Source organism: Nylanderia fulva, unplaced genomic scaffold, assembly GCF_048542155.1.
Source record: "Nylanderia fulva isolate GAGA-0341 unplaced genomic scaffold, ASM4854215v1 Scaffold11, whole genome shotgun sequence".
In the NCBI taxonomy this organism is placed as follows: Eukaryota; Metazoa; Arthropoda; class Insecta; order Hymenoptera; family Formicidae; genus Nylanderia; species Nylanderia fulva.
In genome coordinates this window covers 5,518,597-5,542,737 of record NW_028189302.1, presented here as the reverse complement: position 1 = coordinate 5,542,737, position 24,141 = coordinate 5,518,597, and the positions used below count along the sequence as shown (strand labels likewise).

Below are 24,141 nucleotides of genomic sequence, written 5' to 3'. Positions count from 1 at the left end.
ATAAAAAAAAGAGAGGGAAAGAAAAGAAAAGGGGAAGATAATCGAGCAACGGGAGGGTGAAAAGAAGCCGATCCGAGGCAGGAATTGGAATGATCGAGCCGTCGACTTGCCATGGCAACTGCGGACAACAAGCTGTCAGATGATGGGCAGAGTTTTGATCAATAATACCGGCAGTGACTGCCTGTGTGTCGGCGGTTCTCGAATTCGATATAGGATTCGGAGTCGCGCGAACGCGGTTAGGTGATTTCGACGACTCCCAAACAACAGCACGTGCTCGCTGGGTTGTAGTAAGGACAGAGGGTGGTAAAGGGGTTAAGAGAGAGGGTGGTTCCGACACGTGACCACGCGACCGACGTGTACCAGGCTGTGAGTCACGGAGGATGGATTTGAGCGATGTGATTTTCGATCGAGAGATGCTAATTTTTCGTCCCTGAATTATGAATTCGAGCCACCAGAAGCAGCGCTGACGTTTCGGTATTCTTTATTGAAAAAAAAATGCCTCGATTTATTAAGTCCATAGTTATATCCAAATATTATATTATTCAAAATGAAGCCGAAGTAATAAATCAAGAAATAAACCTCCACAGTACATGATATGGAGGAGGATTAAAGTTTGCTTATTGAGAAAAGCATTATCTTCATTTATAAATTCCCCTCGATTTCTTACTTTAATGTTGTATAATGTGAAGAAAATTATTTCTCGTATTACAGTAAAATTGTTTTTACAGGTATCTGTCAATTCTTTTTTCTGAGATTTCAAAGTTGTTCACGCTTTTCTGATAAAATAATACTCATTAATATACATATACATATATGCAATAACGTAGAAAAAGTATAATAACATCCATTCGGGGGGTGTAATTTGTTTGCTTATTCTTCCGCAGTATTAAAAAAAACACGGAAAATATTTCAAGTATATACAAAAGTTAAAACACACTCGTATATATGCAGATATCGTGATGTTATATCACCGTGGCCTCGAGGTCAGCGTGTACGAAGTCAGCGAGGAGTTCGACCACCCTGGCAGCGCTGACAGTGATCGTAATGACGGAGGTTAATGATACTAGTACAATCGTGGTATTGGTGTGTTGGCTACCGTTCAAAACAGGGCGAGAGTGAGAAAGGGACGGAGGTAACGATACATCTATGTTTGACGGGCATGTTGGTGAACCGGGTTTGGTGTACGTCGAAAGGTGGGTGGAGAGTGATGGCAATGGATAAGGGTAGTCAGTCAGTCGGCGCCCGGTCGCGGCGTCGACAACGTTTCCTCGGCGCGCTCTTCGCTAGAGGATCGAAAGCTAAGAGAGATCTCCGAGTATAGTTTATGAAAAGTAAGTAAGTATTTTTATATACATATAATTTTTTAAAGCGTTTCTTTTCTCTTAAACTTTTGCGCGCGAATTTTCTCTTAAGATTTACCCTAAAAATCATGACACTCTCTGATTAATATCTATCACAATATAGAAGATATAAAATATGTTCGATTAATTTTATTATGTACATATAGTAATAGTTAATAATTTTGTTCGTGCTAAATATTAATCAAAGATTATCACGATATTTAGAGTAAATTCTGAAAGAAAATTCTCTCCGTTCAGATGATACATTTAATTTAGCAATGTTATTGGCAGGTAGCAACACTTTGGCGGAGTGGAGCTGAAAGCGATTTATATTAGGAAACGATATGTCAACTGAATAAACAAATCGATCGATAAGCTTTACTAGAAGAGCGATTTTTCTATCGAGAAGATGCACTGACAATAACGTAAAGACGATTTACTCGGACGATGTCTAGCGGTAGAAGAGCGACGCGACCTGTCAGGCAGCTGTCATTGCAGCAGTCTGCACCACGTCGGCAGCACATTAGACGACAGAAATCGGCCGAGGACGATTGCAGCAAGTCTTTGCAGATCTACGCGAATCCGATCGCGCGCGATAGAGTAGCTGGAAATGCGACGGACAAGCCGAAGGTGGGATTGTTGAGGAATCTATTTATTCTTTTCATTTCACCATCTGGAAAATTCGAATACGTCCTGCATATCATCTCCCTATATTTTATATTCCATATAATTATATTGTTAATTATTAGGGTTGGGTATGTTAGTGATTTTTTTTAAACTAAGTTAAGTTAAAATCAATTGCTTATAAAATTAATTTAGATTTTTATAAATATATCTTTTGGTAATTACAATTAATGACAAATAAACATAAAAATTAATAATACTTTAATTTAAAAATAATACATTCATAACTTATTAATTTTTTTTAACTGTTAACTAAATAACTAGTTATTACCCAACCCTGTTAATTATATATATTCGTCAAAATTGGCAGGTGCGAGTCGCCTGGGGCGACGACCGTCGCGGTTGCGATGGTCTGGCTCAAGTGGAAGTGGTGGCTCGGCAAATTCCAAGCCGATCCAGACCGACCACGGGCCGATCTGGCAGAAATTATGCCACCGCGGAGAAGGCGTCGATTCTCTACTCGCGACAGGAGCTCGCTGAGAGGCTGCGACTCGCGTGGAAGCATCGCGAGCAGAATAAAGCGAACATCGATATCTTCTTGGCACATAACGTGGCCGTAGAAGAGCGCTGCGAATCTGAATTATCAATGTCCACTCCGCTCCCCAGAGAAGAACCTGATTTTACGCAAGATGAAGAAAAAAATCCACGGAATCTGGAGATATCTAGGAAAGAGGATGTCCCTTTAGAAGGAGGCCGAGAAAGGAAAAAGGGTGAAATTGATAAGAGAGATGAAGGAGAAGGCGAGAGGAAGCTGGAGGCTGCGTCTGGAATTATGGAAAATAATTTGTTGATAAAAAAAGATGAAAGTGTAGCGAAAAATGTGGAAAAGCAAGGAGGAGAAAACGAGGTACATAAGTATAATTATATGCAATAATTATTAATATATAAATAATATATCTATTATTTTGTCTCTTCATTATTTCGAGCAGTTAAATTCTGTAAATTCAACATAGCACAAAATACCTTTTTCATATTAAATTTTAAAATATACATAATAAATTCTTTGTTTTTACATAAATTCGATGTATCTCAAAGAATGATAAAATATTTCCATCATTTTTTGAGAGAGAAAAGGATCTAATTTTTATTATTATCTCCATATAATAAATGTTTTCCAAGTTAAATATCAACATCACTTTCTATAAAAAAATTATTAGTTGGAGAACATTGCCGATCTTTTCAGGGAACGTCGAACGCGCAAACTAACTCATTGTTAGACGTTGAGGAGAAAAAGAAGAAGACGAGGATAAACATCGATTGCACGAGCCTCCATCTTTCGACAAACAATCACTTACACCCTTCGATCACCTTTCCGTCCTTGAAACAGGAAAGCGCGGATCCAACGAGAAGCAACGACAATGTCTCCTCAGCTAAGCTGAAGCGCGCGAGCTTTCAGAGCGGTGCCAATCGTGCTTTTCTGATACCGATGCCGGAAAAGTTTCCAAAAGAGATGATCACGGAATCGAAAGACAAGCTCGCATCGGCGAAATCGATCGAGATCAGATGCGCTTCGGCCGCGACAAGATCACCGATCGACAAAAACAGCATTCTCACGAGAAGCTCGTCCAGTTCGATGATGAACTTGGAGAAAACCAGAAGAACGAATTCCGCACCGCCGCAGAGGAGAAATAACGTCGCACCTGGGACACGCGTTCAAGTAAATATCATAATCGACGCGCCTGCTCTCACCGAAGCCTCAGATAAATCAGCTGTTTGCGGAAAAATGCAGGATGAAAAAATTGACGCTGCGGAAAAAATCGAGGAAAATTCGATGAAGGTAGGAATTTTTCCTAAGATCCTATAGAGTGTGTTTGAGAGGATTCATCGAGATCTATTTATCCTTATGCACCAAGAATCGATATATAAATTAAAATGTATAAAGAAATCTATATATATATATATTTATATATTTATGTAAAAAAATTTATATAAATTTATATAAAGAAATATATATATATATATACGCATATATGTATATATATTTCTTTATATATTTATATAGGAAAAAATATAGGAAAAAAATATAATAAATGATATCAATAAAATAAAAAAATATATACATAAAAAGAAAGAAATTGTGTCTAGATATCGCGAGGCGAGCGATCGATAAGATCGGCGCCCCTGAAGAAGAGATCGAGGAGCGCGAAGAGGCGTCTTCTCGCTGCATCAGGCGGATGCAAGGACGAGGATCGTGGAGGACGAGGAAAGAGTTCCATGGACCCTAGAACGAGCGACGTGATTACCATGGTATCTTTAGTCAGCTCGGCTGATAGCGATAGCGACGCGGAAAATTCGCCGGGCGACGATAAGCTCATCAACGAGCTGCGCAGCAAGCTACCCACCATGCCCATCATCAAGACATCCATCAATCCCAACCCTACTGTACTGAGGAAACCTATCAAGTCAGGTATGCTTTTTATTTTATTCTCATGTAAGTGAAATTCTTTTTACTTCAATTAAATCAAACATTTTTTATATAAATTATACACGAAGAGAATTTTCTCTTTGAATTTATCTTGAAAATCATGATAATTTTGGGACAATACGGTATTGGAATAAGAATTTTATCAGAGTTTCTCTGATTAATATTTATCACAATATTTATTATATTTATCATAATATTATTTTTATTGGTCCCCATTACTATTATTTTCAGGGTAAATTATAAGAGAAAATTCTCTCTTTGTATAAAGACAAATTTTTAGTAAATAAATGTCGTAATAAATTTGATATAAAAATTTCGAGCAATGGATTTTTCGATGTGTATTAATTAAAGCACAGGTTTGACTTTTTGCCAAGTTTGTTTTGTGTGTTTTTTCTCTCTCTAGACTTCTTAAAAATGTTTTGCTTTTCGAAATCTGTATCGTCCTTAGGATTACGGATAAAATAATTTCCATACTCATCTTAAATTAATATTTATTCGGCTGATCGTGCTGAGATAATGCTCGATAATGTATACGCGTGCGGCAACAAGCAAGGCGAAGAGGCGTAGAACTATAATTGAACCGACTAATTAAGAGAGACACGAGACACGCGAACAACACATAGTTAGAATTCCCAAATGCCAGCTTCTCTACACAATACACGTACGCTTTGCAATCAAAGTAAAATTCATTACTAACGCTATCACACTTGTGTAGCAAGATAATTAAAACTTAATTAAAAAGAGTTGAGAGCTTTAAAAAAAATGACAAAAAGATATTATTATTTATCTTTCAATTTTCAAGATACATCCCCTTGAAATCTTAATAAAAAATTATTAGCCTCATACATACATTCGTATACACATGCACAATTTTTCTTACTAATAATGAACCACTCTGCATGCGATCGTGCAGTTAATGCATTGCAGAGACATCGTGATTGATCGTATCGGGATTAATAGACTATCGTATACGATTGATTTTGGGCTTTTTACAATCGCACCGAATAACCTGGTTCTATCATTCGCCAACAATTGAACCAAATATCACCTTTCATCGATTTACTTTCGCAAAAGAGAAAGATAGAAAGCGTTCTATATTAAATATTATTTCTCACCTCAAAAGTTCTCGTGGCTTCACGAAATCAGATCAAATTATTCGTTCTATAAGAGTTTCAATTTGCAAAGTTTATAAATTGAAACGATTCCTTTAGCAAAATTATTTTTCAAAGCCTCTATTTTTATTTTCAATATTTCGATCCTTTAGACCATCCGCAGCACATTAATTAGCAAAAAAATGTGTACTAATTAAATCGCATGCATAGTCTCCTTTCAGAGAGACTCTTCCGACGAGGAACCAACAAAGGAGGAAAAGCGGATCGTCAATAAGGAGATTCAACCCCCTTACTTCGGTTTTGCCCTTAACGTCGCGCACGGAAACAGCTGTAAAGATTTATCGGAGCAGAATTTAGCCGTCGACGATTTAAGGGCCGCGACGCCGACACCAGCTGTTCCTGTGCTGTTAATTTCGCAGGATGCCGAGAAAGCGATGCCAGAACCACCGTTGACTGATCGCGAGAAGAGATGCCTGGCGGTGCCGATCGGGGATCTGCACGACAAAAAGCGAAAGCTGCTGCGAACGCGAAGTATCCCGAGCCGTCCGACGTGAGCTTTTTCTCTATAATCCTAAAATATAATTGCAATACAAAACATTTGAGACTAATGATTGTGCAATGCATTCGATATATTTTATATCGAGAAGAGTTAAATTTTACAATTGGGTTCTTAGTTACTTGATGATTATTTTCATTCATTCTGTTATTCTAAAAATAATTATAATAATAAATCGAAAAAGCTCTGTAATATGTAAATATGAATTTTTCAGATGAAAAGCTAGTGTAAGAGCCAGGCACAGATATTGGGTGCAACAAAATTATTTTTGAAAGCCTCTATATTTATTTTGAATATTTCGATCCTTTGGACCATCCTCAGCATATTAATAAGCAAAAAAAATGTTTTACTAATTGATATGCTGAGGATAGTTTAAAGGATTGAAACGTTCAAAATAAGTATATAAAAATTCAAAAATAATTTTGTTGCATCTAATATTAATGCCTGGTTTTTACTATCTGAATTCGTGTCTAAAAATAAAGAGCTAGTAAGAACCAGGCAACAAAATTATATTTTTAAAAGCCTCTATATTTATTTTAAATATTTCGATCCTTTGGACCATCCTCAGTATATTAATTAGCAAAAAATTTGTATTAATTAATTAATAAAAAATGTTTACTAATTGATATGCGGAGGATGGTCCAAAGAAAGGGTTGAAACGTTCAAAATAAGTATATAAAAATTCAAAAATAATTTTGTTACATCTAATATTTATGCCCGATTTTTACTTTATTGAATTCGTGTCTAAAAACGATTCTTCCGAGCATATCGAAAGCATTACATGCAGAATAACAAAAGCTCACGAAAAATTAGCAAGTCAGAGAGATCGCGAAATGAAGTCGATTTGCGCGTAAGTAGTCGCGAGTTCTATTGTCGTATATTAATCTATATACAAAACGCGTTCGGGGAGGAGAGAGACAAAGTTCGATTGGTCGACGATTTATGATATTGACGTCGAAAAAATAAAAGTAGATAACGTGATGTAACGACGACAGGGGAAGGGAGAGGAGAAGGTTGCTTTGTAACTGACTGGTACGGCCGTGAATGTTTGCATCCCGCGGATGGTGGTACGTCCTTCGATTGGTGCCTTCGTCAAACTTCGATCATCATATTTGATGTCTTCCGCGACGACTTGCTCATCGCTTATATAAAGTTAGAAAAATGAGCTTAACTAAATCTCACAAATTTTATGAACCAACAAATCTTTCTTCGTTCCGTGTGCACGAGAATTTTCTCTTAGAATTTATTTTGAAAATCATGGTAATCGTGGGACAATATAATATTGGAAGAATTTTATAAGAATTTCTCTCTGATTAATATTTACCACAATAAAACATATTAATATGTACATAATAAATTTTCATATGTACATGATAAACTGTGTAGATAATAAAATTAATCGAACATATTTTATATCTTATTGTGGTAGATATTAATATTTTTTATTGTGGTATAAATATTAATCAAACTCTTATAAAACTCTTCCAATACCATATTGTCCCACGATTATCATGATTCCTAGAGTAAAAAAATTCTAAGAGAAAATTCTCTCTGTGTAGAGATTTTCGCTATTTCTTCTATATATTTTCACTAAATGTCGACAATTTATTTGAGCATTTTTTGTTAGGGAGAATTCTTTAAACAGGGTGGATTTTTTTTATATAATTAATGTTTTGACTGCCCAAATAATTACAGTCAATTAACTAAGAAAGAAATGTTTTTCTGATAATGTTGCAGAATAACAGAGCAGACGAATAATGGACCGATAGAAATGAAAGATCAAAGGTCCTGTCTCGCGATGTCGCGAATTGATCTCGTCGCAGTTTCAGCTTCGCCAATTGATATTCCGCTTTCAAAAGTAAGTCACATTAATTCAAGTTGAAATAAACAAATTTGATATAATAATTATTTATACAATATAACAATTTATATAATAATTTTATAATATTATTTTAATTATATAATAATTATTTCATTATTATTTTATATTATAATATTATAATATTATTATTATTATGTAAATATACAGGTTGAACACTTTTCTAAAGAAACACAGCCGACAAAAGAGACACCACAAGAAGTAATGCCGCCAGAGCCGCATTTTCAAACAATTAAGGAAAAAGAATGCTGGCATCTCTATAGACGAATGTGCGATAAGGGAGTGTGCGTGTCTTTTGACACTGTTTTAAGGTAATAAAATGATTATCAAGTTCAATTAAAAATATAATAAACCTGAAATAAGAGTGTATAAATTTAAAAAAAATTAATTAAGAATAATTAGCGTAATATATCAATTCGTATAATAAAATGTTATGTAATAAAATAATCAAGATAAAATAACGTAGCGTTATATTAAACAATAGTACATTCCTTTATAATTATATATTATTATAATAAAACATTTATTTAAAAAGGAAGCTATTTAGAAATTGCAAAAATATTTTAATAATGTGAAATATGACTCAAATTCTTCAGATATACATAGACTAAAGTGCAAATTATATGTAAAATTGCAAGATTTCATATCTTGATATCAATTTATTGAACGTAATCTATACGTACTCAAAAGTAATTGGAAAAGTATTTTTTCAGAGGCATGCTAACACCAACGGAATATCGATTGCGTCAGAAGGAATATTCGCAAGATTTGGGGTAAAATTAGCAAAAAATTGGATTGCTTTGCTACTTTTAGATACTTTTAGATACTTTTTTAATAAACCGAGATTATTTTTATTTTCTTGAATCGATCGATTAAAAAAACAAATCGACAGAATAAAAGTAATATTAATGATATTTAATATAATTTATACACAAATGTAATTTCTTAATTATATAATTAATAAATTATATATTATATTATTATATATTATATATATTATATAACTTATATACATAATTTATTAATTATTTTTTACTAATTTTTATATTTAATTGCTACTTGGATATTACACATTTTGTTAAAATTATAATAAATAAATTATATATATGCATCATAACATTATATATAATTTATTAATTATAAATTATACTTTTATAATTAAAAAAAATTGTGCATAGAAATATACATAAAATTAAAATAATTGGATATCAGATAGATTATAAATTATTATTATTAAAATTGAAAAATATCATTTTAATAATAATAATTGATATAATAATAATAAATTGCACTTATAATGAAAAAATAGGCGCAATTGAATCATCTGATATTAGACAGTTCCTATTAAGCTTTAAATAAAGTTCTACTGCCTTTTTCATGATTTTTCTATACTGCCTTTTTTAATTATTTTTAAATTATTCCAAATAATACATAATAGAATATTTTTAACACGTTGAAAAAGATATACCAATAATGTAATAATTTCATAAAGCGAAAAAATTGTCTGTTCTTTTAATTACACTATATATATATATGTTACATTTTATGCATTAATAATAAATAAATATATATTTAGGCAACAAAAAAACAAAAAAAGAAAAAAAGAAAAAATCAGAAAAATACAGAACATACAACTATAATATATTTAAAAATTAGAACCTATGTCTCAACAAAATATGTTCCTTTTATTGTTTTCTATGAAATTTTTCCTTTGTGAAAATATACACATACGATTAAATCATATACGCATTACTTAAATTTAAGCATTACTTATTAAAAATTCGCTGTATATATATAGTTAACATAAAATGAATGTCAACAATCGAAATGCTCACCGATTAAAAGCGAATATGAATTTGTTCCTTCGTTGTTGTATAGTTGTCTTTCTTTTTCTTTCGGTAACCAACAACTCAGTTGAACAAGGTAGGGTCAACCAACGACTATGGAATATCTCTTTGATTTTAGATCACACAATTAGACACACGTTATAACGTGTACACTGACTCGATGTGAAGTTGTAAAAAAGCCCTCTTATCAAAATCAACGCAAATATAACAATTTCTACTCTTACATTGGAACGCAGCACCGTTTCTTTCTCAAACGAATTTCAAACGTGAATTGCACAATACGTTTGCGCGAAGTTGTCTGCTTATTGTCACGTGACTGTGACGCGTTCGAGATTCTCCTGCACGATAGATCGAGACAAAAGGCGGGCTTTTCAATTTTAAGAAAAATGGAAAAATTGAAATAAAGATTTAAAAAATTCTATAAAACATATATATATATATATATATATATATATGTGCTATCTTCAATAATGCAGAAATACATTTGCAGACTTATATTACATTCTTCTTATCAAAATGATTATTACACAATAAAATTTAATTTAAAGTTTTAATTGCTTATTTTAGAAATATCTTGCATATAATATTTAGATATTAAAACAGAGAGAAGGAAGGAGGATAATTGTGTAGTAAAAAGTATAATTAAAAATAAGAAGCATAAATTAGACAGCTGGACAGGTCAGATTAGTCTTATCGAATACGCGATCACGCAGTTCAGCGCTAAGCGTTATCAACGCTTATCACCGTGTCATTCCCGGAATGAGATCCTTGCTCGCCTCCTTTTTATGACGACGGATGCGAGCAAGGATGTCGAGGAAGTACGGGAGTAAAGCTAATGTCGATTATAAGGCACGACTCGAGTATAAGTTGTACTTGGTATGTATTTGTCTAGAAATTTTGAGGTTAGGACGACCATCGATTCACAAATTAGTCACATGATGACTAATTAATTAATTAAATAATAGATATATAGATAATGACAATATAATTGGATAACAATTTGGAGATATAATTTATAAATTGTAATTAAAAAAGAAATTGAATTAGACTAAAATACTTGATGAAAAAGATATATTTCATCAGGCAATATGTATATATTTATTTTTTATTTGATATACATTTCTCTATTTTCTCTTTTTATCATTCTATATTTAATATGAAATATTATTAATGATATATGTAATGACACAGATTTAATATTATTATTAATGTTTATTTCATTTGTGTGTTATACTTGTTTAAAGGCCAGAGAAAATCCAGAGCCAATATTTGATGTTTCGGAATGTGCCTTGAAGAATGTGCCGTCAGGTATCTATTCACTGTGCAAGGTGTTTCGGAAGGAAAGCTTATTAATGTATAACAACAAGCTAAGCTCGCTCTCAGGCGGAGGTGCCTTATGTGACTTGTCATTGCTGACTGTTTTAGACATTCATGGAAATGAGTTTATCACATTACCTCCTGATATTATGTGTCTCTCTTCTCTGAAGGTACATTTATTGATCAGAAAGTTTTATCTTGATAATTTTTATGGTAAAAAAGATATGTATGAAAAGACAGTTGTATAATCCTTCTGACAATACAAAATAATATAAAATATTAATGTCTATTAATAATATATAATATTGTATATTATTGATTCTAAAATAATGATTTTTGTTTTCTTTTTTAGGAGCTTTATTTGCAAGACAACAGCATTCGCAAACTGCCCAATGAGATAATTTATTTGAATAAGTTAACAATTCTGAATGTCTCGAGGAACAATCTCAAACAACTGCCTAATGGCATTGGGCAGTTGCAGAAAGAACTCACAACTCTCAACCTCAGTCATAATAAATCATTGCAGAAACTGCCTAAATCCTTGGGTTATGCTCAGCAATTGACTAGTCTAAATATTGATAATCTGAACCTGTTGTATCCACCTCAAGATATTATAGACGGCGGCACAATAGTGATCATCGCATTTTTGGCAAATGAGAGTGGCATCGACTATTCGCCGGAGACTTCGATATCAGAGACCGATAGTTCGAGGAACATAAGCTCAGAAGACATGCAGACAGTACACCACAATAAGAGTAATGACGTTCAGGTATTACAATAAAGTAATGTATATATAAATTTCATAATTATAAAAATAAAATTATGTATATATGTAAAAATGTAATAATCATGATATTTTGTTGGCTAAATTTTTGTTATTAGATATACATGACTTACTTAATTGATCAAATGTTTCCAATATAAAGAAATTATATAAATGCTTCTTACTTTATGTATATAAAGTAAATTTCATTTCAATATTATTACTTACATTTATATAGAAAGATATATATCAAAGTTCTTTATTTTATATTTAAAAATTTTACAGAAATTGATCAATTTTGTAAGTAGTTATAATTAATACACAATGTGCTTTTGATGTTTATGCATATTTACCATTTCTTTTTTTTTCTCTTTTAGGCAACATTACAGAAGCTAGACAAAATGAAGGCATGTTGGATGCTTTTTTGAGTTTTGTATGCTTTCCACTTGTCATCCATCTATTTTATTATTATTTCTTAATAAATTGAAAGACGCTCAGTGCAGTAACAATCCAATCCATAAAAATAAATTAATTAATCGAAAGTAAAGAAAAAACTTACATGCACAGGATATATATATATAAAACAATTATCATATTCATATATAACATAATTATTCCTTATAACAAAAGAAAATCACAATTTAATTATTTTTATTTTTTAGATAAATGTGCTGAGCATCTTATTTATATAATTAATTATTAGTTGCACTACTAAAATGCTAATTATATTCCCATTTATGCTTTTTATACTTTTTTTTTTAATATTTATGGTCCTATTTTTTTACAATATATTTAAAATTTTCTCATCTAATTTACCTTCCTCCTTTGATTGTTTTAAAAGTGAATATTAAAAAGTCCATTGTTACTAATAAATCAATGAAGATTTTAATTGTATTAAACTGATAAAAAATGTATTCGTTTTTTTTCTTTCGTTTTACCAAATAAGAATCTTTATATAAGAAAACGAATATATTATTTTATCAGCTCAATACATAATTCAATAGTATAATATAATAATATTATGACAAAAAAATTCATTTTCGATAGGAACATCGACAAAATGCCTTGTTGGAAGTGGAGAAAAACATAAAACAGCAACAGGAATATGAAATGGGAGTACAATCTATGCTGAAAGCTCAAAGAAAGAAGGTAATTAAAATATAATTATTATTAATCAATTAACTTGTTTAATTAACAATTAAATTTTTGTAAAAAACTTATATATTATTATATAATATATACACATAACACATGTATGATGATAATTATATTTTGTAGTATCTGTATATTTTATAAGTATAATTCTAAAATAAAAGAAAAGCCTAATTAAAAGATAATCAATATGATGTCATTTGTATATAAGAAAATTACAAAAGCATATAAACTCATTCTTTCAAAATGTATCACAGAATTAATTAATAATTAAGATTTATAATTGATGAAATAATATACACTATACATGCTTTTGTAATTATTAATGTTATTAAATGTATCTACAAATGTAAAACATTGCAAACTATTTTCTTTCTGCTTTTCAGCTTCTGGAGGATCTAGCATTACAACAGACACAATTGGAACAAGAATTTGAGAAAGTGCAGCAAGAAAGAGATACAAATAGAGCGCGTTTGCTTTCATACATTTATAATGGTACAATCTTACTCTTCGATCTTTGATATAAATTTCGCATAAAATATACAATTTATTAAATGTGAAAAGAAATATAATAAATATTTATAATTAATATAAATAAATTTTATGTGTTTTAGCTGAAAAAGAAGCTGATAACGTAATTAAAGAATTTCTAAGAAATAGCGAAGAGGAAAGGCAAAGTCAAGCTGAATTATTGGAGCGAGAGAAACAGGAAGAAATGCAATTGTTAAGCTCTTGTCACTCAGAACAGTCCATGTTACGAATGAAGGATACCCTTTGTAAGTATTGAGCATATAAAAATACTTGAAATTAAAATCATCAATATATCGTACATATGATCGATTCGTTTTTGCAGTTGCAATGGAGAAGTTGTTGGAAGAAGAAATGTGTAAGGCGAGAAAACTGGAAGAGTATACTAAATATAGAGATTACACGGCACAATCCCTGCTCACACTGTCAGTATAAATTGTAAACTTGCTTTTTTACGTTATCGAAAATGAGAAGCAAGCAATCAGTAAAGATAGAATCTTAATTGTTCATTATATCTCTGCTGATGTTTGCTTTATTCAAGAAATTATGAAAATATATCAGAAAAATTGATGAATTAAAAATAAAATTCAGGACAATTATTTCAGAGAGGTGAGGAACAGCGATCATTTGGCACAGATAGTGCATGATCAAGAAAAAACTAGGCAAGATCTCATTGAAAGATTGCGACAGGATGAAGTCTTGCAGAAAGCAGCAGTCACTGCATTATTGGAGCGCAGTGATGCGCGTTCCTGGAGCATTGTTCAGCAAGTGAATTTGGTCCAATCACAATTGGCTGCGCTCACAAACATTGAACTCGAAAGAAGAAAATTAGAGATCAATCAACAGATTGTAAGAGTGTAATTCTTAGTTAGCATTAAATAAGAATTTAAGGGAATTTTTTTGTTTATGTATTAAAATATAATTATGCTAATATAAATTAGAGAATAATTTTATAAAATTTTTATAAACTTTATAAATTCTCTAATTTATAAAATTATACAAAGTTTATATAAAAAATATTTTTTTAGAATGACATCGCTGATAGACGCGTGGTTCTAACAACTATTCTAATTGACTTATTGGAGCAACAGAAAAATAGGAGAGATCAACTACTGGAGACAATCAATATAATAGAACAACAACGATGCATCTCTGTATATACCTTTTTCTCTTTTCTAAGTTATCGATAAAAAAGAAATGCTTCCTTATTTTTTTGTAAAAATATTTTACGAAAGACAACTTGCATGTTGACCTTGTATTTTGTTAGATAATTTAATTTGCACAAATTCATTCCTGTTCAATGAGAAAAAATAACATTTGAATATAAAATTTCATCAAAAAATATTTAATAATAATATATAAAAAATTTTGACAGAATGCGAGACGAGGTAGTTTGTTCTGGTTAATGCAGTATCAGTCCCTAATGGAAGCACGACCACAAGGATTACTGGAAATGTTAGAACCTATGCTAGTTCGGTATGTAGCGATAGCAGGAGCTTTGCACTGCCTTCCATTCCTGGCTACGTTACCGTCTTTGTTACCAGACATCAGTGATGAACAATTGAAAGATGTATGTAACTCTTGGAAAAAATCAATGTACACATAGATTTATAATTTCTTAGAAATTTTTTTGAAATTGAATTTTTATTTAGATTTTCAATCTATAAATTTAGTAAATTTTTAATAATGTTGATTTAATATTGATATTTATTATATTTTTATTATTAAATTGTCAGAATATTAAATTTTTGAATTACAAATTTTGAGAATTTTAAATGCGAATAATTTTAAGATAAACTTTAAATTTTTGAAGAAGTTACATTTTCATGTTTCTTTGCAATACCTTATAAACATAAAACTTATAGAAGATTTATTGTACATTTATACTTTAATTTTTGTTTTGCAGATAGGCATAAGTTGCGAAAGAGATCGCGCTGCCATAATGTTAGCAGTTGAAAATTACCTGGCAGAAGTAAAACTGAATGAAACCAGATCGCCCATAATGCCTTCAGCGCCTCTCGAAGAAGCGTCGACCAGTAATCAGGATTGCAATTTTGTTGAGAATATTAATATGATGGAATGCGTAATCTGCCTCGATTTACAAGTAAGTTTTTTTTTCAAATTATGTATATATAAATATAAAATATTTATAATATATATAATTTTAAGATATCAATAAAACTGTCATTCTATTATAATTAATATTCCATTATTATATCTCTTTTTGTAGTGTGAAGTCATTTTTCTACCTTGTGGACATCTCTGTTGTTGCTCCACTTGTGCGGACAAAGTTTCTGCAGGATGTCCAATGTGCAGAAGTTCAATAGAACGCAAAGTTCGAATCATGCAGCCTTAAATTCGGGAAACTCAATTTGATTCAATGTAATCAGTCAATTTGATGCTCTTCAAAAGTATTGAAATGATACATTACTCTTCATAATCTGTGATTACACATGCGCGCAAACGAACTGTTTCAATAATAACTATTTATAATGCGCATAACAGTTATATTTACCACTGGTAATATAATGCTCATGTAAACGTTGATTCCATATATGTACAAGCTATCTCATTTTATTAGAAATAGCAGCATTTTTTTTGTAAGATATTAGTTTACAAAATATGCAGCGATTACTAATAAAATGAAATACTTCGTATGTGTACATATATATATATATAGAAAATATATTAATATTATATATAGTGACTCACAAAATTGTTGGATTTTATTTTTAAAAATTAATTTAATATTTTTTAAATGTCTTAGAAAAAAAGAAAAAATATTTCAAAAAATTATTTAGAAACATTAAATTTTAATTATTTTTAATGCATTATTTTAATTATTTATGTTTATACATTTTAACATGTTGAAAAAATCTTTAAAACATGATCAATTTCGTGAGTAACTAGTTTGACATAAAATTCAATTGTTTGCCATAGAAAAGATTTTTTGATCAATTCAATATTCATTTTTTCTTAAACAATAATAGCATTTCACAAACTATCATAAGTTTGCTGTTGCACTTTTTTATCGACATTACTAAGAACCAAAAAAATAAACACGTCTTTTTGTAAATTTAATATATTCGTAGATGCAATATTTGAATTTTTACAATTCTTTTAGTACTATATGTTGCGAAGCTATATTTGTAGATTAATTTGAAAAATCATAAAGCTAGTTAAACAATTGCAAATTTAGCCAAATGGTACATTAATTTACAATATAATTTAAATAATTATATAATTTACAATGTATATATATGATATTGGCTTTAAACATAAATTTCAATTTTACTTTAATTGAAAATACAAAGAACAAAATTAAAAAAGTTAAACTATTTAAAGGAAACTGCAGATTACATATATTTCGTATTCATAATACCTAATATATTTCATACAGTATAACTACTTTACATAAATCGCGAACATATCTTTGTAGATTACAGAATATATAAAAATTAGACATATATTTGAGTGAGGATAAAATATAAAACTTGTTAAATATAATAGAATGCGAGAAAAGATGAAAAACCATAATATAAACAAGCTTTTATAACAAATAATTTTTACGACGAAATTTTGATATAAATGTGTAATTATTTCACTGTGGGAACAGTTTTGCATCGATACAATTTAAATTTCACTTTTTTGTGCAACTGTTTTAGCACTGTTACAATTTTGGTGTTGAAAAAGATTCCTGTTAAATAATATATAATAAAACTCACTTGTGGAAATTATTGTTTTTTATGCAATTTTTAAATAAATAAATCCAATTTCCTTTTTGCATTAATATTTTATGTTAAAAATTACTTATAATTATCTTAAAGTCATTAAAGTAGAATGCATTATTAAAAAATATCAAATAGAAATATTTATTTTTTTGCTTTAATGCATTTTAATTTTTTTTGTTTGAGTACTTAATTTCTTTAAATATCAAATTATTAAATAAACTAACAATATTTATTATAAACAATATAATAAATATATTTCTTAGAAAACTGTAATTTCTCTTCCTGCTTCTTCATCTTCACCATTCACATCGTCTTCATCTTTCTTTTGTTGCTTTTTCTTTGATGTTGCATCTTTTTTCTCTTTCTGAACTTTTCTAAAATTCTCCAAAGATTCTTGTAGTGGATCAACAAATTGATCAAATTCAATATCCATCATCGCTTGGATCACATCTTGTCCACTGATGGTCTTGCGATTGCCTTTCTTGGCTAATATATTAGCAGATGATGTGAGATAGAGTATAAAAATAGATGCAGCCTTTGCAACTGCTGTTCTAGCGTCTTTTCCAACTGTCACTCCGTCTGGTAAAGCTTCCTTGACGATTCTTGTCACAACTGCATTGGGCAGGTTCAGGTCTTCTAATCGTTCAGCCATCTGATTATCGTTTATATATGTTTTAAATCTTATAAATCTAAAGGTATTGTATGTAAATCTTATAAATCTAAAGGTATTGCAATTTTATAAACCCATGCAATTATTGTGATATTCAAAAATGCAATCACAAAAGGATTTAATTTAAAATAAAACATACAAGATATAACCCAATAATATAAAATTGATCGAAATATAAATGTATTGAAAAAAAATAAACAAAACTGTGAAATTATTATTAAGTTACTTTTTTTCAGGTTACTTTACATAAGCAACGACAAAATTTCTAGATATGTAATAAAAAATCATAAAAATAAGATTGTAGAATGACAATTATTAGAAAATGTAAAAAGAAATTACGGTAAAAATTATTATTATTACCTTGATCTTTAAATATGTTCAGAATTAATATCAAAGACTCAGAGGTTAGATCTTTCCCGCCAGCGAGTTCGATGTAAAGATTACAGTTTGTATAAGGAACGGAACAATCTTGCTGTGCATAAATGTAGTAAAAATCGATAAGATGAAACTCTTGAATAAAATTAGAAGATATATTTGCAAATACACAACAATCACATTTTTATCGCGAATCCGCAATCATGTTCGAGAAAAATTTAAATAAATAGAAAACAACACAAAAATAGTCGCGGAATAATCGAACAAAGACGGCGTAAAACGGTACAAACTTTCGCGAACTCAATGAATGAAACACAGACTATATATTCATAATATAGATATCTCTTGAATTCAATTACGCAATTATGCAAATAATATTCGAAATTCAAATAGCAAAGAAAAACCCAATTTATTATATAGATACTAATATAGAATTTTTTTTATTTATTTTGTTTTGTATTAATTTTATTTATAAAAGAGAAAATTGTGAAATAAGAATAAAGTTTAAAAAAAATTTTTAATTACGTCTCGCGACGTGGCAGCACTGAGTTAGCGAATTTTTGTGCTAAAAGTCCGAATTTTCTCGCTCGAAGTGTCATCTAGAATTCGCGTGATTTTGCTTGCTGGAAATAACCAATCACATTCGCGACCACTGCTACAGAATGGATGTGCAGCAGGTTAGAATATGTTACGTTACGTTAGGTTAGATCGTAGTCGTACAGCTCGGAGAGATAATTGATTATGCGCTTCGCAATCTCAAAAACGTCGTCTTTATGAACGATAAAGTGTAAAGATTAGTTTCGGCGTCTGTATGCGTGCACATACGGTGCCTTGACGGAGGAGCGTGAATTATTTGGTTTAGGACTGACATAAATCATTTTCAAACGCATAATTTCGTCGCCATTGTACCCGAGCAGACGAAAACGTAGTCAACATACGGAGAAAAATGTCAAAGATCGAAGAGGCGAACGAACATATACGTCAGGCTGAGAAAGCGTAAGTATTTCGCTCCCTTTCCTTTGCAAATGTTTGCATCTCACTCTTTTTGACATTTCACTTCGAAGAATTATGAAATTTTCAACTGCGTATATATATAGATATTTATTTGTTAAATTATATATTTCTAATTATAAATCTATATGATAGTGTAATAAAAATAGTGCGGAAAAAATAATGCACGAGTGCATAAGAATTGATTTACTGATTGTGACACAATTTGATTTTTTTAAGATTACGTTTCTCAAACGTAATCAAATCACACAGTATTTGGAAGATTGTATTGTATATTAAATATATATGTAAATTTTTGTAGTTTAAAGCCTACTCTTTTGAAATGGCGACCTGATTATGAGGTGGCAGCTGATGAGTACTCACATGCAGGTAAAATAAATATTATAATTGTAAAAAAAGATAAATATAATGACAATAAAATAATACTAAAGAATGCAATAAATTAAAAATCAATATTTAATCAATTTTTTTATTTGAGGATTAAATCAATCATTTCAAAATTTTGCAGCAAATAAAACAAGAGATTAATTGCTTGACAAGTTTTGTAAAAACTTTACAATTAAAGTTATAATTTTTTTTCATTTTTTCCACTTTAGCAACATGCTTTCGAATAGCCAAGTCATATGCACAATGCAAAGAATGTTTGGTGAAAGCGGCTGATTGTTACAAACAGACCAAAGCGTATCCTTTAAAATATTTTAAACAAAAATATTCCAAATTTCTCAATCTCACATTGATAAACATTTAATAATATATTAAATTTTTAAAAATTCATTAATTATATTCTTAGTTTTATCATTGCTTTAATAAAGCATCAATTTATTATATAAATACTAATATAGAATTATTTTTTATTTTATTTATTTTGTTTTGTATTAATTTTGTTTGTAAAGGAGAAAATTATGAAAAATATTTAATGTTTTTAAAAAATCTTTTTTAGATCAAGAAAATATTTTCTCAATATTTATATTTCCTTTAATTCTCCTGCAATTTAATTATAATACAGATGGTTCCACGCAGCAAAGTATGTATCAAAAAATTGAAATTTTCTCAATACAATATATTTCGATAATATATAAATGCAATGTTTGTAGGAGCATCGAACAAGCTCTGCTCATCTGCAAAGAAATGGGGGATCTATCAGAGGTATCGAAACTAGCTCATAGTGCCTGCAGTCTTTTTCAACAGCATGGTTCCCCCGAATCAGGTGTAACCGCCCTAGACAAGGGAGCCAAAATGCTAGAAGCTACACAACCTCAGCAGGCTCTAGAGTTATTTAAACGTGCAGCTGACATAATCATGGTACGCAGTCATATTCTATATACACATAAATATATGTGTAAAGTACAAAATACAGAAATAAATAATGAACAAAATTAGTTACAAATTTATAAAAAAATTGATTATATAGAGAAGGAAAAGATTATATAAATGTATTTACTTAGAATTAGATACATAATTTTAAAGATTTTTTAAAAAAAGTTTACGAGAAAAAATCTTAAAAATGTTAAGAATTTAAGTTCTAAGAAAAAAATAAATAAATTCTAAGAATTCGATAATTTTGAGAATGCTAAGAAATTTTTAATTAAAATTATGTAATAAAACAAATAAGAAGTTTTTAAGGATCTAGTAAAAGATGTAAAATATTTTCTTAGGGCGAGGATAGTCCGCGGCATGCAGCGGAATATATGAGCAAAGCCGCGAGATTATTGGTGAAACTGCAAATGTATGACGAGGCAGCGGACGCAATACGTCGCGAAATTGGCATGTATCAAGAAATCAAGCTGTGGCAATCACTTGGGAGACTCACTGTAGCCTTGGTGCTAGTACAATTGGCACGGGGCGATCAAGTGGCGGCTGAAAAGGCCTTCAAAGAATGGGGAAATTACTGTGAACCTCCCGAAGTATGTTAGAAGAATTATTTAATTTATAGAATGATTTAATTTGATATGAAAAAACATGAAAAAATTATTAGCAATAATATAATGTTGATATTATGTTGAATATTATACATTTTATGCGAAGAGGAAAGAAATTATTAAATGACTAAATGCAAATTATTATTGCTCTGTCAAAAATTTCTTGGCAACCAATATATTAATAATCTGTCAATGCTAAAAAAGTTTTTTTAAATGTGCATATAATATATAATTATTATGCAATTATATGAATAGAAAATATATATATCTATTTAATTATAATCTATTGCGATTAATATAATCTTTCTTAATTTAAATTAAAATATGATTCTCTGATTCAGGTGCAAACATTGGAAATGTTGCTGCAGGCATACGACAATGAAGATGCAAACGCGGCTCGAGCGGCTCTTAATAGCCCCTTTATCAAACACATGGATGTGGAATATGCCAAACTAGCGCGAGGGTTGCCTTTACCGCAGAATGAATACTCAGTTCCGCCTGCTGGGGTAAGACCCAATGCCGCGGAATCCTACATTTCTCCCAACGTGTCCAAGCCTTCTGAACAAACTACAGTCGAAGCAGAAGTTAATGTATGTTCATTATTGTATATTAATATTATTTACACATGTATTATTTCATTATAATATTTGATTATTCATTATATCAATGATATTAATTGATTTTCTAGAAAAAGAACGATGTTGATGCTACTGGTCAGTCAACGACAAAAGTGGTCGAAAAGAAACCACCACCACAGCCGCAACCAGCGCAAAAAGAGGAGGACGACGAATACGAGGGAGGCCTGTGTTAATCGTCTTTAGATGTAAACAATAATTCTCTATTGCTTGAGTAAACTGTTAACTGTAACGCTTGCATGTATATCGAGCGCTTCATCGAAAGCACATTGTCGGTTTTGACAGCATTTATCTTTCAACTTCCAAATTATTAGAATGAAACACAGAAATCAAGAAGATAATAACTACTTTCATTATCAATATTTTTGTTCTTTTAATATTTCGCCAACAGTTTAATCTATTTATTAGTAGTTACCGAATTATTGAAATTTAATATAAAAACAATTAATATTCCATATATGCAAGAAAATATATTTTTGTTGAAAGACTTTACACAATGTGTCACCAGAAATGAAAATACTTAATTATCATCTTTAGTTGTAATGATACAGAGAAAAGTTTCCCAGATCTGCTCTTTGAAATCATATAAATATCAAATCTAAAATATTTCGCTCGTATCATCACAACAAAGAGTAAATTAAATATTCTGATAATTCAGTTTTCTGATGGGACATCCTGTAAGTAGCTATTGCTACAAATATTTTAGATATATTTATATTTTATTTTTATTTTCATATGTGTTATGTGTATATATGTCATATATATCCTTTTTGTGTCAGATTAAATATTTCGATATTTTTAGTAATTAGCTAATGTTGTACATATTTTACTTAAAAAGCCAGATACATTCCTCAAGTCAAAAGTGTATATTTAGTTTTTCAGCACTACCTTAGCGATCATTATACTGAACTGTTATACGATTTAAGAGTTTAAGGAAGAAAAAACATACAAAGATATATTCTGCTGTTAATACTTCATTTGCAAACCTATGAAATGTTCCTTAATAAAAGAAGATACGAATTCATAATTGTCTTCTTCATGTAAAGCTAAGGTACCAAATAATAATACTCAAATAGGTTATGTTTATCAGTCGTCTATGAAACGAATTTGTTCCTTTATATTGCCATAAATCATAATTTTCCGTAAATTAAAACCGAAATAGACATATAATTAAGTATAAATTAATATATAATTTATTATTATTAATAAATAATTTATATTAAAGAAAGATCTGAAAGAATGTGCGGCTTAAAAGAACAGACTGACGATATAAATATCAAAGAGTATTTACCGAATAACCGATGAACGTGGGATTTACCTCGATGCTGCGATGATTCTCCCTTAAAATTTAAAAGTAGCAAACAATCAAATCGCACTACACATAATGATGATTTTAAACTCGCGACACTGTTTACGAATTCGAAACTGTTCACGTTCAAAACGAAACGAAAATGGCGCGCACGACTGTGGTAATTAAGAACAACCATAGACTATTATTCAGTAGATGGTGGACTCGATATAAAAAAATGAAATATTAAACTGACCAATCACGAAAAAAAAGATTTAGTCCAAATTCAATCTTCTTTTTAATTTATATATATATATTTTTTCTTTTTCTTTTTTTTTTTAAATTTGTCTACACGTCAGCTGATTAATGTCATTGAAATGAAAATAAAAAGTATTTGTTCTTTATAATTTTTTTTAAATTTATTTTTTTATTTCTTCTTTTTCTTTAAAATTTGTCTACACGTCACCTGATTAATGTCATTGGAATAAAAATAAAAAATAGTTGTTCTTTTTTCTTTCAAACTTGTCTACACTGTCAGCTGATTAATGTCATTGGAACGAAAATAAAAATTTATTCAGAGGAAATCAATTTCCTCCCTTAATAGCTCGCATTTGATTGGTCAATTCAGCACCCTGAAGTATCCATCTCGCGAGATGGATCGATCGATCGATCGATCATATCGATACACGCGATTAATTGATTGATCGCAGCGTCGCGGAAATACAATTATCACAATTATCAATTCCACGTTGATTATATCGACGAGTCCGAGATTCCTTAAAGCGCGGCGATAATAAGATATATATGAGCACGCTCCCTTATATTTCTCGCGAATCAATAAAATCGCGGCGGCCCGCCACCGCGTGGCGTCGCGACGCGCCGCCGCGGCGGGGCGCGCGCGACCCTGAA

The 24,141-nt window shown here is 30.3% G+C and overlaps 5 protein-coding genes across 10 annotated transcripts in view; 3 read left to right on the top strand and 2 right to left on the bottom strand.

The window, feature by feature from the left end:
* Nucleotides 1-23,392, bottom strand: part of LOC114936945 (FIGNL1-interacting regulator of recombination and mitosis) — a 30,541-nt gene extending 7,149 nt beyond the window's left edge. Inside the window, exon 1 of one of the 3 annotated variants that reach the window (XM_029310304.2) lies at nt 23,236-23,392. The gene's annotated coding sequence lies outside the window, so the exon portion shown is untranslated. Of the gene's footprint in view, nt 1-9,831; nt 10,130-23,235 lie in introns of those variants that run through there. The other 2 variants (XM_085487440.1, XM_085487436.1) reach the window with 2 other exon arrangements.
* Nucleotides 1,144-8,923, top strand: LOC114936946 (uncharacterized). Of its 2 annotated transcripts, none has more exons than XM_085487428.1 (9): nt 1,144-1,331; nt 1,632-1,970; nt 2,335-2,871; nt 3,208-3,801; nt 4,110-4,431; nt 5,772-6,111; nt 7,855-7,975; nt 8,147-8,307; nt 8,710-8,923. In XM_085487428.1, the coding sequence occupies exons 2-9, from the start codon at nt 1,788-1,790 to the stop codon at nt 8,771-8,773; spliced, it is 2,322 nt and encodes a 773-aa protein (XP_085343554.1). In that variant the 5' UTR covers nt 1,144-1,331; nt 1,632-1,787; the 3' UTR covers nt 8,774-8,923. The 2 variants fall into 2 exon arrangements, with proteins under 2 accessions (XP_085343554.1, XP_029166138.1); XM_029310305.2 differs by having other exon boundaries at nt 1,617-1,970.
* Nucleotides 10,518-17,337, top strand: LOC114936948 (E3 ubiquitin-protein ligase LRSAM1). Of its 3 annotated transcripts, XM_029310307.2 has the most exons (13): nt 10,518-10,719; nt 11,088-11,330; nt 11,513-11,929; nt 12,301-12,330; nt 12,971-13,072; nt 13,462-13,570; nt 13,690-13,851; nt 13,929-14,028; nt 14,209-14,452; nt 14,632-14,757; nt 14,979-15,173; nt 15,510-15,707; nt 15,834-17,337. In XM_029310307.2, exons 1-13 carry the CDS (start codon nt 10,639-10,641, stop codon nt 15,957-15,959), a joined length of 2,133 nt encoding a protein of 710 aa, XP_029166140.1. In that variant the 5' UTR covers nt 10,518-10,638; the 3' UTR covers nt 15,960-17,337. The 3 variants fall into 3 exon arrangements, with proteins under 3 accessions (XP_029166140.1, XP_029166141.1, XP_029166142.1); XM_029310308.2 differs by lacking the exon at nt 12,301-12,330; XM_029310309.2 differs by lacking the exon at nt 15,834-17,337 and having other exon boundaries at nt 15,514-15,579.
* On the bottom strand, nt 16,969-18,691 carry Chrac-14 (DNA polymerase epsilon subunit 3 Chrac-14). The gene is made up of 2 exons (XM_029310319.2): nt 18,365-18,691; nt 16,969-17,986 (listed from the first exon to the last, which is right to left on the bottom strand). Exon 2 carries the CDS (start codon nt 17,984-17,986, stop codon nt 17,594-17,596), a length of 393 nt encoding a protein of 130 aa, XP_029166152.1. The 5' UTR covers nt 18,365-18,691; the 3' UTR covers nt 16,969-17,593.
* LOC114936953 (gamma-soluble NSF attachment protein-like) lies at nt 19,017-22,900 on the top strand. Its single transcript, XM_029310312.2, has 8 exons — nt 19,017-19,375; nt 19,692-19,759; nt 19,987-20,071; nt 20,397-20,414; nt 20,485-20,692; nt 21,046-21,294; nt 21,651-21,899; nt 21,998-22,900. Exons 1-8 carry the CDS (start codon nt 19,326-19,328, stop codon nt 22,118-22,120), a joined length of 1,050 nt encoding a protein of 349 aa, XP_029166145.1. The 5' UTR covers nt 19,017-19,325; the 3' UTR covers nt 22,121-22,900.
* Nucleotides 23,393-24,141: the final 749 nt, after the last annotated feature.

What these genes read in the sequence shown, in the direction of transcription:
- LOC114936953 (XM_029310312.2), top strand. Translation starts at nt 19,326, where the DNA reads ATGTCAAAGATCGAAGAGGCGAACGAACATATACGTCAGGCTGAGAAA. An exon ending in TGATGAGTACTCACATGCAG is followed by an intron (nt 19,760 to 19,986) that starts GTAAAATAAATA and finishes TTTCCACTTTAG; the next exon opens with CAACATGCTTTCGAATAGCC. An exon ending in CAGTCGAAGCAGAAGTTAAT is followed by an intron (nt 21,900 to 21,997) that starts GTATGTTCATTA and finishes TTGATTTTCTAG; the next exon opens with AAAAAGAACGATGTTGATGC.
- LOC114936948 (XM_029310307.2), top strand. Translation starts at nt 10,639, where the DNA reads ATGCGAGCAAGGATGTCGAGGAAGTACGGGAGTAAAGCTAATGTCGAT. An exon ending in TCGAGTATAAGTTGTACTTG is followed by an intron (nt 10,720 to 11,087) that starts GTATGTATTTGT and finishes ACTTGTTTAAAG; the next exon opens with GCCAGAGAAAATCCAGAGCC. An exon ending in TGAAAGCTCAAAGAAAGAAG is followed by an intron (nt 13,073 to 13,461) that starts GTAATTAAAATA and finishes TCTGCTTTTCAG; the next exon opens with CTTCTGGAGGATCTAGCATT.
- Chrac-14 (XM_029310319.2), bottom strand. Translation starts at nt 17,986, where the DNA reads ATGGCTGAACGATTAGAAGACCTGAACCTGCCCAATGCAGTTGTGACA.
- LOC114936946 (XM_085487428.1), top strand. Translation starts at nt 1,788, where the DNA reads ATGTCTAGCGGTAGAAGAGCGACGCGACCTGTCAGGCAGCTGTCATTG. An exon ending in AGCAAGGAGGAGAAAACGAG is followed by an intron (nt 2,872 to 3,207) that starts GTACATAAGTAT and finishes CGATCTTTTCAG; the next exon opens with GGAACGTCGAACGCGCAAAC. An exon ending in TTGATATTCCGCTTTCAAAA is followed by an intron (nt 7,976 to 8,146) that starts GTAAGTCACATT and finishes GTAAATATACAG; the next exon opens with GTTGAACACTTTTCTAAAGA.